Source organism: Schistocerca americana, chromosome X (genome assembly GCF_021461395.2).
Source record: "Schistocerca americana isolate TAMUIC-IGC-003095 chromosome X, iqSchAmer2.1, whole genome shotgun sequence".
In the NCBI taxonomy this organism is placed as follows: domain Eukaryota; kingdom Metazoa; phylum Arthropoda; class Insecta; order Orthoptera; family Acrididae; genus Schistocerca; species Schistocerca americana.
In genome coordinates this window covers 39,394,110-39,410,367 of record NC_060130.1, presented here as the reverse complement: position 1 = coordinate 39,410,367, position 16,258 = coordinate 39,394,110, and the positions used below count along the sequence as shown (strand labels likewise).

At 39.9% G+C, this 16,258-nt stretch overlaps 1 protein-coding gene across 1 annotated transcript in view; it reads left to right on the top strand.

The window, feature by feature from the left end:
• Nucleotides 1–16,258, top strand: part of LOC124555816 (molybdenum cofactor biosynthesis protein 1-like) — a 60,392-nt gene that overhangs the window by 28,434 nt on the left and 15,700 nt on the right. The window contains exons 5-6 of the mRNA XM_047129884.1: nt 622–767; nt 9,544–9,629. Of these exons, the coding sequence (XP_046985840.1) occupies nt 622–767; nt 9,544–9,629 (232 nt within the window). The remainder of the gene's footprint in view (nt 1–621; nt 768–9,543; nt 9,630–16,258) is intronic.

Here is a 16,258-nt window from a genome sequence, read left to right as displayed (position 1 = left end):
AGTATGCAGCACAGTTGGCCACTACGGAGTCCAGAAAGAAGAAAACAAGAAAAAACTTAAAAAAGATCAAGAGGATGATATACAGTATGGTGCAGGGTGCTTCTGAGTGACTAAAAATAAAATGTTAAGCATATATTGAGTTACAGTCTATTAAAACTTTAAAAACTCTTCCTGAAAATTTACATTTTGTCTTGCATTTTCCCCTAAATCTCAGTAACTAATTCGAATAGCGAATTCAAATTTTCAGTATGTATCCTGAGCCTTCTGAACTAAAAGAAGAACATAATGTTATGTATAAATAAAATTATTTAGAATAACATACAAAAAAGTACACAAAATTTTAACTGTGTAATTAAAAAATTGTATTTCCAAAAGCAGTGGCTGAAATGCAATTATTGTAAGACTCAGAACATATAGTTTAATGTCCTGTAAAAGTTTCTTGTCAATGGCTACAGTTGTTCCTGAAATACGGGGAAGTTAAGTCACTAAATTTAACATTGTCAGGATATGGCGTTCAAACTCCACTTAATGCACATTTTCTCCTTCCTCCACTTGGTGTGCAACACATTTATAGTATTTTCACAACAGCAGTAGCTATTTTCTTACAATTTCTTTTTGCAGGAATACCATGTGCCGGGCTTCAAGGGACATGTGGGATTTATTACCTCAATGAGTGAACACTTCTGTGGCACGTGCAACCGTTTACGGATAACAGCTGATGGCAATTTGAAGGTGTGTCTCTTTGGGAATTCAGAGATATCTCTCAGGTGAGTGATGAAACATAGAATAATTGTGTCCAAGTGAAAATTCATGTGAGGAAACCATAAAATTACTAGAAGACTGACAGACTGATCAGTATTTTACCTTCAGGAGGTGAAATTCCAAAACTTCTTATAGACACATTTGTTCCTCTTGTCCTCACATTAGTCATGGAGTCCGAGTGACCTTTGAGACCTTCAGAAACTTATCCCTCTTTCCTCTCTCATTAAGGAACTGATAGTTCCAAATGCTGAGTATAGAATAATACTTTCAAACTGTTTGCCATGCACATTAGGTATGTGGTTGGTATATGGAAGAGATAAACTGCAGTTAAATCCAGCAGGTATGAAATGAGTAATCTTTTCTTGAAGTTTTCAGCTTGCACCCTCCTCCCTCCCAGACATACAAACCAGATACCTCTAGCTAAATAATTTGTGAGTATATATAATTTGCCTCTGTCAACATCATGTTACACTAACCTATTTGTGAGATTAAATTAAAGGAAAGTAATCAGAACTGGAAATTATGTAAAGACATTTTTAGTTATGTCCCTATGTTGTAATAAAGTTAACACAATATTTCTGTCCATGTGATGGTAACTATGATTCGTCAGCCACTGTTGCCGAGCGGTTCTAGGCGCTTCAGTCCAGAACTGCGCGACTGCTACGGTCGCAGGTTTGAATCCTGCCTTGGCTCAGATGTTAAGTCCTATAGTGCCCAGAGCCATTTGAACTGTGATTCATGATTATCAGAGTCTATATGTTCCAAATAAAAATTGGAACTTCATGTGTATAAATGTACAAATTATTAGACAATGGGACCAACAACTGACACTTTTAAATTGATGACTAGACTAAGAGATTAATAATAGGAAAAAAACTGCAAGATACTTGGCGATAAGTTTGCTTCAGGACAAGGTAAGGGGGGTGAGGGGTGGGAAGAATCAGCTCTCTCTTTGTGAGCATACCAGAAATCCTTTATCAACCGAAGGTAAAATAAGATATAAAAATACAGGGTCAAACAATTAATTTAAGTATCTTAAAAACCAAATGACTAATAAAATTGGAAGCTAAGAAAAGTAAGTTCGTAGTAAGTAGGGTGAAACACAAGGGGCTGCAACATATTGCCATTGTTGTTTGACTTGTCTATCAAAGAAAAAAGAAATGGATCAAAACAAAATAAAAGTGAGAATGGAAATGTATCAGAAGCAAATAGGAATAAGCAAGGAACATATTCTTTAATAAAAAAAAAAAAAATGACCTGTGAGGCAGATGTTCCTACAATTTTATGTTCATAGCACAGCAGTCTGTGAAAGCAAAATATTTATGACATTGAAAAAAGAAAATCAGTGAGTGAAAAGTGTGTGTAGGTGAATTGTGGTGAAAGACTGGATATTGGAACTTCTGTTAGGCTGCCCAGTATTAGTTAACTTGGTAGTAAAGGAGCAAGTTTGCAAGGGCAGATAACTGTTTGACTACGTAAAATAGAGTGGGAGTATGGAAAAGCTAGTCCAAGATAGGATGAAAAAGATAACAGCAACTTAAAAAATGAATTGATAAGTTACCATGAACCCCATTCCAATCTAGTGAATGCAGTGGTTGACAATATCTTGTGACATTCGCCTATAAGGCTCAAACAATAATTGCTAAATAAAAATACAAAATGTTGACAAGACTGTATCGAAGCTGTCACTCTCTTTTGAAACAAGGGTGTTTAAACCAACAAACACGCAGGAAAGCAGGGACAACTCGGACACTAGAGGAGGATAGGAAGTATCATTGAAGGAGTGAGCATAAACCGTGTGGAATATGTGTGGTACAAGTAAAAAAAAAAAAAAAAAAAAAAAAAAAAAAGGGAAGAAGAAGAAGAGGAAGTGGAAAAATCTTGATCTGGAAACAAGGGAATAAAAATTTGCCACGCGAAGAGACAATATGGTACTGTGCTGATGAGTGTGTACAAGTGGTGATATACAATATACATTGATAAAGGAACTCTGCATTGGGCCCAGAAGACCACGCAATGCCCTTCGAGAGATGTCCTCTACTATATATCTATGGAGAGTTAGGGGGTCAGTATACAACTCTCCAGGCTGTTATCAACTTCCAGAAGTTGAAGACACTGCTTCTCACTTGAGTAGCTCCTCAGCTGGAACTACAAGCAGAGTGTACCCTATTCCAGTCCGTCCACCGAGCAGAATTTCCCGGCTCTACAAGGAATTGAACCTGATCCCTTTCTATGGCACCCCTGTGGCATACTGACTGCATAGCTGTGGCAAGAGTCATAATATACACTTGTGAACAATTGAGTTATAACTATTCTGTTTATTGGGGAGAGAGTATGTATATTGCACCGTGAATGAAACAGTTTAGTGTATCGTAAATGGAATGTATTCAGACCTTGTACTTGTTGTGTGAGAGCGCGGTGTCTTACACACTTGTAGTGTTTGTCTTAGCATGTACGGACCAGTGAGCCTTACTTTCTAGTATTTTTAATTATATATCATTACTGGTGCCTCTGGCACTTTTGTGCTGCAATAGCAATAGCTTGCAATAGCAAACATTGAGTCAACCATGGTTTTTGGATTAGAAGAAGAGGTCAACTGGGTTGACATTGGGAATAGAGTGATGGGAAGTGGACAATAAGCAGTTATATCGAAGGGTGCATTATTTGATATGTTAAGGTTAATTATAAAATGTGGATTGGAGAATTTTTCACGTTGAGCAGAAGTAAGTTTACAGGACCAGATGTCAAATTACACATGATCCGTGTGAATCCCTATAGTCAGCATGAACACTGGCACACAGAATAATATATAGGTAGCCTTGCTGTATATAAAAAATCAGATTTGTGCTGAACTGTCATGAACAAACTGTCACTTCTCTGGAATAAATAGACTCTGATTTGTTAATTACATCTGTGTAAATGAAAAATATAGGAAAACATAGATTGCTGCTTACTGTAAAGCAGACATGTTACATTGTAGACAGGCACAATTAAAAAGGCACTTACACAAAGCTTTCGGTCACAGCCTTCATCAGCAAAAGAGATACAGAGAAACACACACATTCATACACACAGGCAAGCACATGTCACACACATATGACTGACAACTCCAGTAGCTTGCCCCTAGCTGCTGGACTTGGCAGTTTTTTTTTCTCTGTGTGTGTGTGCGTGCGTGCGCGCGTGGAGTGCTTGCTTGTGTGTTGTGCCTGTGTGCAACTTTGTTTTCTTTACGGTAAATAGTGATCTATCTTTCCCTGCACTGTTGATATTCCTACCTGGAATTTCCATTGTTTAATCAGTGTAAATAAGAAGGACACAGTTACATATATTCTGTCACTTGAAGACATACATGAAGTAAGTGGACATTATTTTTTATTGCAGAGGATCTTTGTCACCACTAATTATTAATTTTGTGTTCCAGTTAATTAGACATGGTTTCATCCTTTCGTGGATGTGCTCTTTTTGTTAAATCTTCCTGCAAAAGATCTGATTTACTTCAAATTAATAAACCTGAGTATTCTGAAAAAGGAGGTGCAGCTTACAGCTGCAGTGTGACAGTTGATCACAGGGTGATTTTATCACTGCCATATCGTGGGTAACCATGGCTCGAGACACTTATTCTATAAGGGTGTGTAGTCATTGGGCTTTCTTGTACCACAGTGTCAAAGGTGTACTGTGAGCAGATTTACTCAAGGAAAATACTACCACAATCAGCAGAGTGAACTGCTATGGGCAACAGGATATCATTGACAGGGGTTACCACTGACTAGCATGGCTTTAGCAGCGAACAGGTGGGCCACAATGTAGCAAATGACTCACCAACTCAGTGACAGTCAATAAACAGTAACCATTCATGCCACTGGGAACTGTCACCTCTTTGTGGGATACAAAGATGCAATCTGCACACTGCTCGTCACAGTTACAAAGATTAGCATTGGTTCGGAACAGCACCAGGGGATGCTCGAAGCATGCAGGAAGGTCGTCTGTCTGATGATTTGCGGTACATATTGCCAAGGTGGCAGGGTGCAAAATAAGGAGTGATCAAAAAACTTCCATTTGAAGGCTGATAGTTCAGACCAGTATGCCACACACACACACACACACACACACACACACACACACACACACACACACACTCTCACACACACACACACACACACACACACACACACACACACACACACACACACACACACATATCCATCCACACATATACCCTGCTTGTGTCTGTATATGTGCGGATGGATATATGTGTGTATGTGTGTGTGTGTGTGTGTGTGCGAGTGTATACCTGTCCTTTTTCCCCCCTAAGGTAAGTCTTTCCACTCCCAGGGTTGGAATGACTCCTTACCCTCTCCCTTAAAACCCACATCCTTTCGTCTTTCCCTCTCCTTCCCTCTTTCCTGATGAAGCAACTGTGGGTTGCGAAAGCTTGAATTTTGTGTGTGTGTTTGTTTGTGTGTCTATCAACATACCAATGCTTTCGTTTGGTAAGTTACATCATCTTTGTTTTTAGATATATTTTTCCCATTTGGAATGTTTCCCTGTATTATATTATATATCAGTGCTTTCCTCTCCCACAACTATCCTGCAGACCTTGTCCACAAATAGATCTCCCAAACAATACATTCCTCCCCACCCAACAACAATGTTACTACCCCCAGACCACACAGAAGCATCCCCCTTGTCACCCAATATTATCCTGGCCTCGAATACATCAACTAATTACTCCGCCACGGATATGAATTTCTCAAGTCAAGCCCTGAAGTGAGATCATCCCTTGACAATATTCTCCCCACACCACCCAGAGTTGCCTTTTGCCGTCCCCCTAACCTCCGTAACATCCTTGTCAAACCCTACAATATTCCCAGACCACCTTCACTACCCAGCGGTTCCTACCCCTGTAACCGACCCCGATGCAAAACCTGCCCCATGCATCCCCCCACAACCAACTACTCCAGCCCCGCTACTGGTATAACATACACAACTCAAGGCAGGGCCACATGTGAGACAGCACGTCATTTATCAGCTGACATGCCTGCACTGCACAGCCTTTTACATTGGTATGACGACAACTAAACTGGCTGAGCGCATGAATGGGCACAGACGAACTGTCCACCTAGGAGATGTCCAATACCCAGTAGCGGAGCATGCCCTCCAGCATAATTCTAGGGACCTAGGAACCTGCTACACCATATGTGCCATGTCGCTTCTCCCACCCAACACCAGTACCTCGGAACTGCGGAGATGGGAACTTGCACTACAACACATCCTTTCATCCCGCCATCCCCCTGGACTGAACCTATGTTAACCAACCTCACTCCCATTTACTCTTTAGTCTTCTCCTCTTTCCCTTTCCTCTTTAGCCATTCACGCATCTTTTTATCCTACATAGTTGTGTTTATCTTTATACTATGTACCTCTTTACTTCTGTATTCATCCTCCTTGGTTTGAAGCTGGCACAGTAATTACAGTAGAATATCTTTGGCTTCCCTCTGACATCCATGCCTCCATCTTTGCTACCCTCCCTGTTTACCTTTCCCCTGTTGCTTCATAACCTGGGTTGTGAATAACTGAATCCACTTTCCCTTCTTCCCCTTTTTTCCCCTCTCTCCTCCCTGATGAAGGAACGAAGTTCCGAAAGCTAGGATACGTCAATTTTCTGTTCTGTTTTGTGTATCTATCGGCTGTACTGAGCTGAGGTAAGTACTCACCAGGCCCTCTACCTCTTTGTTAGTATTTGTTTCATATATATAAACACACACATACACACACATACTCACACACACACACACACACACACACACACACACACACACACACACAGGGTGATGCGTATTAACATTTAAAAACCTCCAAAGCACTGTAGATGACCCTGAGACAAGTAATTTAATACAAGACACATGGGATCACAAATGTTGGATACGATACAAATGTTGGGAAATGTGTCAAAAGCAAATGACAAATGTCACCAGATGATGTACCTTGCCATGCTTGCAGTGGTTGAGCCTCTTGGTCTGTCACACTTGATCATCCCAACCCAAGTCAAGTATTCATATCGTTGTGGCTACGGATACATGTGTGCGACTTTAGTGATGGCGTTCAGGATTTGCGTCTTGCATCTGGCAGGCAGTATTTTTTCATTGTGTTAAACAATTATGTGTTTATATTGAAGTTTATTATTTTATTTACCGGTCTTGCAGTTTCCTTGATTTCTTGCAAAGTACAGTACAATGAAAACCTACCATATTGCATAACAAGTAGATGAGTGTAAACTTCAGAATAGCATCATCGCCATTAAATGACCTTTGTTTTCTTTACTAACTAATGTCTGTAAACAAAAAGAGAAGTGACAGAAGCAAAAAACACAAAATCAGAACTGCTTTTGCTTGATTACAGCAGGGACAGTAATTTTGTAACATCTACATTTACAACAGATCATATTTACAAAATGTTTTGAAATTTGCTCTGTTTTCTCAAATGAAAGTATTGCACTGCTCAATCATTTCTTTACACTCAACCCCGACTGCTGCACATGCTGTGGGGTATGTCATCTGGTTACGTCATATGTTCAGTGTTTCTCACCAATTTTTGGGGTATTTTGAAATTTACAAAAAGGCAAATGCAGAAAGTTATCACATTTTGCTGCACAATACCTGTGTCACAGAAAAATAATGTATACAAATCTTCTCAGATTGGCCACTGAATAACTTTGTGCAAGCCTCGCAATATTTCACCAACACAACTGTTCGTCATCTTCAGGTAGTGGTGGGTCCTGTCATCACTGCTGCAAGATGTGACTGGTGATATTCGCACAGCAGAATTGAAATTTGTCAGGCTAGAAGCAGGAGTACGAATGTGTGGACAGGCACTCCCAGTTGGATGGAAATGCCATTCATAGTAGCCTTCTGCTTATGTGTTGTGGGCAATGACTGCACTTCTGGACACTCGTGTGGTTAAAAGCTGAATTAACTCTCTGCAAGGTGCTGCATCAGGTCATACATCGGAGGATCTGGTTTCTACTGTTTTAATTTCATGGCAGTCAGTGCTGGATTCTGGGCAGTGCTTAGTCAAAATTCCATATTCCTGTTGGTAAGATTGCCCACCGTATGGCCTCTTGGGAAACGTGTGGTGCCCTGTATTCAGGCAGTGCTCTGCTACCACTAATTTACTGGGTGGCATTTTTGTCAGTGCTGTTGAACACAGTGTTCTTGCACAATGTGAGGTGTCTGCCCTATATAAGATTTCCCATAATGGCATCAGATCTTATATATGATCTATGTTTTCTAGGGTCAAGATTGTCTTTAACTTAACACAAACACTTCCTTAGTTTCGCTGGTAGACGAAAAACACACTTGATTCTGTTTCTCCTAGCGATTCTTTCTATTTTTGAAAACATGCCACTGAAATATGGCAAGAAAGCCATTTGCAGTGCTTGTCTAAGTATCTTCATTTACATCCCTACACTGAACTTGCTTTGCTCAGAACACATTGCAAATCTGTTTACAAGAATAAACGTTCTGCTGCAACACTGTTATTAGGTTTTACAGTTCACCAGGCAGACTGTTGGTATCTGAGATCACGTGTGCTCTATGTGCCAAGGAGTGTAAGACACTACCACATTGTGCAGGGTGATGGCAACTTTTGGACCGCAAACTCTGCATGTATCAGTTTGCAGTAGAGACTATGCCCCAGTGTTCTGTCAGCTTTTCTTCTAACTGTGACATCCAGGAATGGTAAGCTGCTATCTTTTTGTACTTCCACAGTGAACTGAATATTCAGATGGAGCGAGTGCAAATGCTGCAGGGACATAGGTAGTGTCTGTATTATGTGGGCCACACCACAAATGTCTCTTCAGCATTCTGCCAGAAGGAGGAATGTTGGATATTTACTAAGGGAAATAGAGGATCTCCCATGGGAACACTGTCCACTTGATTAAAGTAGTTGGTGTTACATAAGAAATAGGATGAGGTATGCACGTGCTTAAACAGCACCACAATTTCTTTCTCAAACTTGCTGTTAATAACCTCTAATGAGGGCTGCAGGGGCACTTTTGTAAGTAATGATATAACATTTGAGCTAACTAAAAGATCTGAAAGTTCTAGTTTAAGCATCTTCAGGTATTCTATGAAATCCTCTGAATTCTAAATATGATGGTCATAGTCATCCACATGATAAATTTCAAAGCTGTCATGTGGAAATTGCCAGTTGCATCTTGCAGCAGTGATGGTGGAAATCACCACCACCTGTAGATGCCAAAACGTTGTGTCACTTAAATATTGAGGGAGGGACTTGCATAATGTTATCTGGTGGGGAACCCAAAGTGTTTTTGCAACAGATCTATCAGGCAAGCCTGAAAAGTCACATATACTCCAAGCAGTAAGTACCTGTCGTAAAATGATCACATTAGTGAGCTTGGCAATTAATTAAGAGTTTATCAATAAATTTGGCTTCATTTTGCAAGAAATTGTGCTGTGTTCCAGTACTCCCTCTTCAACAAAACTAATGTCAGTTTCTGCTCCACCTCTTCAGCCCAAGATCCTATGTACACTCTTGAGCATTTGTGTAAGATACCTGTTTATTTATAAAAATAAAAGTAAGATCTATCATGACTTTCCCATTCTTGTCCAGTGGGTTTGTTATCCTGCTGTTGCCTACTGCAGACTACAAGATTACTGTTGAAGATTTCTGCAAAGTTTTTCTTCCTTTTTAGTGTACCAACATTTCACTGTGTGGTAATTGCCTGGTACTGTTTAACGGGTGTTTTAACAGTTGTTTCAGAGATGCAATACGAAGCAAATGCAGTGAGGATGACTTGCTTGCCATGATTGGGGCAGCAGTGAGAAGAAGGAAGAAACAACATCGAGGTAAGATACATTACAGCAAATGTAACTCTATAGATAGAAAGAAAATTTCTGTTTAACAAGTCATAGCAAACATAAAAGCAAAATAGAACGAAAAACAACAGTGATAGAACCTGTGTTTTTTGTGTAAACTTGGATTTAATTTTTATTTAGTATTCATTCTGATTAATGCCCATTGGTCAACAAGATATTTCAGCCCTAGAATTTGGTTCTGCAAGGTCCACCAGATAACCATATATGGCTGTTGTAACTCCTTTATTGGACTTCAGAAGTTTTCCAGCAACAAATCTTTTTTTTTTTCTTTCTTTCTTTCTTTTTTTTTCTTTTTTTAAAAAAAAGCTAAAATGCAGAAAACATCATAAAGCAAACACTCACAGAAAAGCATCAGTGTCCTTGAAACAATGGAAACTCCAGTAGGAATATCAACAATATTGGAAAAGGCAGATTACTACTTACTGGTGAAGGCTGTGGCTGAAAGCTATGTAAGTGTCTTTTAATTCTGCCCATCTGCAGCCTAAGGTATCTTCTTTATGGTAAGTAACAGTCTGTCTTTTCCTTCATTATTCATTAGTGTTCTTTGTTTTTATTGCTGTTTAGCAAGCATCATGTGGTATATAAGGGATGCGAATAGCGTCAGATGAATCATCACTCTGGAGGATATGAAGGTGCTGCATATTGGTGTGAGACAGCATTATCTGATGAGAGTTTGAAAGAAACCTCATTGTGGATGTCCATTTGGTCGCCTGGTTAAACCTTGCAACATCTGTATTTTTGGAGTATTTGGATCTGACAGTGGCCTGATGTTGGAAGTAAGGGCATACTCATCATCAATGTTCCAGTTGACTACATGAGACCACTACAAGGGAGCATCACTGTGTAGTGTACTGAGTACATTGTAACCTGTTCACATCTGTGACTGCCATCTGAGAACAAGTACAGTAAACTCTCGTGCAGCTACACTTTTGGCTAGCTAGATTGACACTTGACAAGTTTCAGTTTGCGTGCACCTGGAGCCAAGCATTTGCTGGTGTTTTTTGGCAATCTACTGCTAATCTGTGCACTGGTGTGTGTCAAAAGTCCAAGTATCGTCAATTCGTGCGTGTGTTGGTTGAAGCTCTAGTGTGTTTCTTATTCGTATTGCATGGTTTCATGCCACTGCCATCTATTGGAACTCCTTGGTAGTACAGTACATACAGTATTGTTCTATGCAGCGCAACGTAGCCCTGTCAAAACCGACAATTAGAGTGCGCCGCCTAACACTTTCCACTTGTTGTCGGTACATCAAAGCTGAGTGTGTAACAGTGAATGTACAACACCCTGTTGTGTTGCCACGTGGGCTTGGGTAGAACAGAGGAAATGGCATAGATGTATCGAATGCTTTCATTTGATGGCTGCCACAGCCTGGTTTCAAAAGTCAAAAGTTTGTCTAGTGCATCTCGAGTGTTGTCAAGTTGTGCATCTGTGTGTTTCTGATTTGAGGTTTCGTGCTCCCACTATGTGCCTTAAAGTGTCCAGAGATAAAAGGGGCCAAAAACCATAAAGGACTCAGTCGAGTGTCTGTAGAAAGAACACTGAACGTGACTACAGGCACGAAACATAAAATGAATGTGATCTTGTTGGAAAAAGAGCTTCACACTTTGCAGAGAATTGATGCTGGTGAGCCACCCACAAAAGTTGCTGCAGAGTAGGAGTACAATTACTGATCGGAAGACAAATTGATCAGGAATTTAAAAATTTTGTTCCATCCAAGCATTGGGCAGCGCAGTGAAATCTTGAAAAGCAATGAGAAAAGGTGCACATCCTCAGTTAGAAGAGGCATTATTTTTGTGGCACGAATAAATAAGAGCCAAAGGTGTGTCAGTTTCAGGTCCTCTACTTTGTCAAAATGAGCTGATGAGCTGATTGAAGGAAAGAAGCAAGAATTGCTCGGAAGTAATGGCCAGCAGGATCGTTTCAAGAAGCAGCGTGGCATTCATGAAATTGCCATCAGTTCCAAATCATTATCTGGGGATGAAGCTGCTACACTGATTTTAAGAAGAAACTGCACACAATCATTGACAAAGGAGGTTATACTGGCAATCAACTTTACAAATGTGATGAAACTGGGTTGAATTACAAAATGCTGCCAATGAAAACCCTTGCCTCTAAAGAAGAAGAAATGGCTTCAGGATACAAAAAAATCCAAGAAAGATTTACTGTCCTTGCTTGCAGTAATGCCACTGGCAATCATAAACTGTGTCTTACTTTAATTGGCAAATCCAAAACACCAAGAGCATTTAGACACCAACCAACCAGTTTGCCACTGAGGTACACGAGTCAGTCTTAAGGCATGTATGAACAGTGCCATCTTCAGAGAGTGGTTCCAGGCAGAGTTTGTTCCAACTGTAGTAAATTACATGGAAGGAAATGGACTTCCTTGAAAAGTGCTACTTCTTGTGGACAATGCTCCTTCTCACCCAGGTGATCTGCAAGATGGGGATATCAAAGTTGTATTTCTCCCACAAAATGTCACATCTCTATGTCAACCGATGGACCAAGGTATTCTTGAGGCGATGGAAAAACATTACAGACGCAAGATGCTGGAATAATTAATAGGTGTGATTGATGCTGCAGATGATTTTGTGGAAGCTCTTAAAAAAATCGATGTTTTAAGTGTCATTCATTGATTGCTGAAGCTTGGAATCTAATTCCTCCAGTTCCTCTTGTTAGGTCTTGGAAAAAACTCTTAGATCGTAAGGCAACCTAAGTGGTGGGAAGGAGGAGGCAACACCAAAACTCAAGCTGACATAATTTTGGTGAATTTACTGGAGAAGCTGGTTGTAAAGACACACACTTCGAAGACATTGAAGAGTGGATAGAAAATGGCATTTTTTCATGTGACTGAGGATGAAATCGTCCAAATTGTGACCGATCATAAAGTGTCAGAAGACTATGTTTCTGATGATGAATCAGAGAAAAATATTCCTCACACATTCTGTTACGAAGTGATCCAAACTGCCCTGGAGTACATCAGCCAACAGGCGGAGACGATTTATCTTGAAATAGTTTGATTTCAACGTTGGAGATGTATTGTTGCAGCAATAGTTTCTCAAGCAAAAAAACAAAAGAAAAAGACGTTTGTGACTTTGTTACCAAAAAATAAACTCTAATGAAGCATCCTAGAACTTCTATGTCCATAACTTAAAAAGTTTTTTTTTTTTTTTAATTTTCTTGAAAGTTCCTCTAGACAGACTTTTTGTTCCTTTGAGTAATCTCTAGATTTGTTTCATAATTTTGTTCAGTAGTTTATTTTTTACTCAAAAGAGTAGGTAATAAAATTAAAACTCCTGTTATTTCCTGCTGCCAAATAAGGGAGATTTTTTCTGTAAGAATGCAAAATAAACGAGCTTTGTTATACAGCACTTAAAAACTTTGAGTTTTCAATCATAGTTTGGTGCCTTTTTAACATGTCAACACAATTTTTTCAGTAAAAAAGTGCAGGGTTATTTGCAACCATATCAGTAACGTTTTACATACCCTACGCACGTTTTACGATCGTATTTCGCAATATTGATGCAATTTGGAGTGTTCACATGTGAAAACAGGGGGACTTTGATTTATCTGAAATTTTTGTTATCGGAACCGGCCACCGTCCCGATCATTTAGGATAAACAGGAGTTCACTGTAATAGACTCCTTGCAACATGCTGTGTCATACTGCTAGGAGCAGCCAGACTATGGAATTGCCGTCCTGCACATAGGCTGCCATTAACACCCAAGCAAATGACTGCATGTGAAGTGGTGCCATGATCGAGAAGTACGGACTGCTAATGAATAGTGTCACATTATGTTCACTAATGAGTCCCAGTCCTGCACTGCTCCAAATGACTATCGTGGAGAAGTTCGACAGTGACCCGGGGAGATGGGGAGAGGTCCCATTCTTCCACATTTTGGGGGGGGGGGGGTCACAAAGCAGTCCCATGGTGTGGGGAGCCATTGGGTATGACTTCAGGTCATGGCTTGTAATGGCCGAGGGAACTCTGATGGTACAGCAGTGTGTAATAGTATTGTGGTGCTATTTTTCAACAGGCCAGTGCTTGTCCACATGTAGTGTGTGTCTCTTTAAGTTGTCTGCGTGATGTTGATATACTCCTGTGGCCAGCAAAATCCCCATATCTGTCCCCAATAGAACATTATGGGACCAACATGGACGTCAACTCCATCCCACTGCCTGTATCCATGATTGCAATGTCCAGTTACAACAGTTGTGGATCACCTTTCTCAGGAGGGTATGCAGCAGCTTTACGACATCCTCCCGCACTGTCCAGGCCAGACAGGGTGCATTGCTGTGTTGATAAGTGGGCTCAAACTGATAAGTTCTGTGTAAATTTGACTCTGTTTTGTTATCACTGAAATAACATCGCATACCCTCTAAATTAGCTATGTTTCAATTTGTTTTCTCCCCACCTTCTGAGTGTCTCACTTTTTTTCAAGCAGTGTAATTTAAGACAGACATAAGTATATGAAAATGGGATGGCATAACACATTGCTATTCAACTATGCCCCTAAGAAAATTGTAAGATAATGGAGAAGAGCAGGTGCACTATTACACTGACTAGAATGTAAACTTAAAGATAGAATTATATTGTGTAACCTATACCGATGATGTAATACTAATTGACAAAAACATCACTGATGTGCTAAAGCAATTTGAAATATTAAGGGAGCAATCTAGGAAAATTGGACTAATAATTTCACCTGGATAAAAAATTAATGGACGATACCAAAATGGCACTGGGTGAACTTATATAGGCAACAACATAGTATTCGGTGATAAAGAGTTTAAATAATTAGGTGAAAAAGACCACTGAACATCATAATGAAAAGAAGGCATAGAATCCAGACTTCAGAAAATACAAACTGTCTCTCAGTTAACTAAAAGTATTTTTCCTGGAACTCTAAAATCTAACATTGCACAACAGTGATCAAATTAGAATTTCTTTATGCATGAGAGAGACTCTTTGTCCAACACAAGACATGAAAACAGCAAACTGAATTAGAAGAATGTAAAATTGTAGTAAAAATCTTAGGTCCAAGAATAAAAGATGGAATACATCACACAGAACCCAGTGTGAAATCTCCAGGCAAATTCCTAAAAACTCTTGTTACAATGTGTCTCCAAAGAATCCAACTTGTGGGACATACAGAAAGAATGTATCCAAACAGGCAGCTCATTGGATTCCCACATACTTGAAAAATAAGATCCAACTGATGAAAACAAACAGGAGGAGACCTTACGAAATTGGAATCACCACATTTACAGTATTCTGATGTAGTGATGAGTCACACAGAGTGCAGTTTCACAGTAGCTTGATCGATGCTTGTACTTGTGTATGTAGTATATGCAAGTGTGTACAGCGTCTCTTCTGGTGTACTCACAATATGCTAATTTAGTGGCCGAGCAGTAAACCGGATCCCTACTCGGTTCCAGTGTGCTGTGCTAATTATTCTTCTTCACTATACATTTATGCTTGGAGCTGCAAGAGAGGCCATTTTCCGGATAGTGCCACAAAAACAACAAATTCTCAGATATCAGTTTAACTTAAACTCTTCAACATCATAGACAACATTTCACATTAATATGTTGCAGAGCACTAGATTAGTGTTAAAATTGCCAGAGTAAACATTGTTCTCCATGTGACAGATTGTCACCCGATGTCCAAAATCGATAAATTTTATATCTCTGCACAGAGAAGCAGCTGGTTACTCATTGTCATCTGTGGTGCTAATCAATGGGTCGAGCTCGTTGCTGGCACAGCGCCACCTCAGAGTAAGTGGCCCCTCATCCCAGCAGGTGGCGATGTTTAAACACCCGTATAGCTCCCAAGACTTACTGTGTCTGTGGATAACTCCGTCTCTGCACAGAACTTCCCACATTTCCCACACAGTGGGCCCTTGTGTCTCTTACACACAATAAATCTTCAAACTTATTTCATTGGCTAAGTTAAATTTCGAGTGTGACGTGCTATTTCGTAAAAAATAGCAAACGGTAGACATGGATGTTATTGTGACACTTTCCTAAGGCAACATTTGTGTATTACACTTGTAGAAGTGCACTGCAACATAAAACAGTAGACCGTAAGTTCAAACAATGGAAACTACAGGTTGGAATATCAGCAGTGTAGGAAAAGATAGAGTGCTAATTACCATAAAGATGGCACGTTAAAATGCAGACAGGCACAGTTAAGACACTTACACATAAGCTTTTGGCCACAACCTTCATCAGAAAAAGAAATAGAAATACACACCATTCATTCACACAAGCAAGCACACCACACACACACATGACCACCAACTCAGACAGCTCAGGCCAGAATGCTAGCCTGTAAGTTTGCTACACAATAAAATAATTATTCTGAGCTACAAGAAAAATGGATTCAAAGAACTAAACTGCTTGAAGAAAAAAAAGGGAAGCTCCCTGAAGCAACGTAGTTTCACGAGTGTGCATACCAGTGGTAAATTATGAGAGTCGCAACCCTCTGAAATGGATAAAAAGGTCACCAGATTGCATTAGCTTTGTTTGTGTCTCGGATTGTTACCGTGAATGGTAGGAGCTATAAGAGATGTGAAGAGCGTAAGATGTTGAGTGATCCC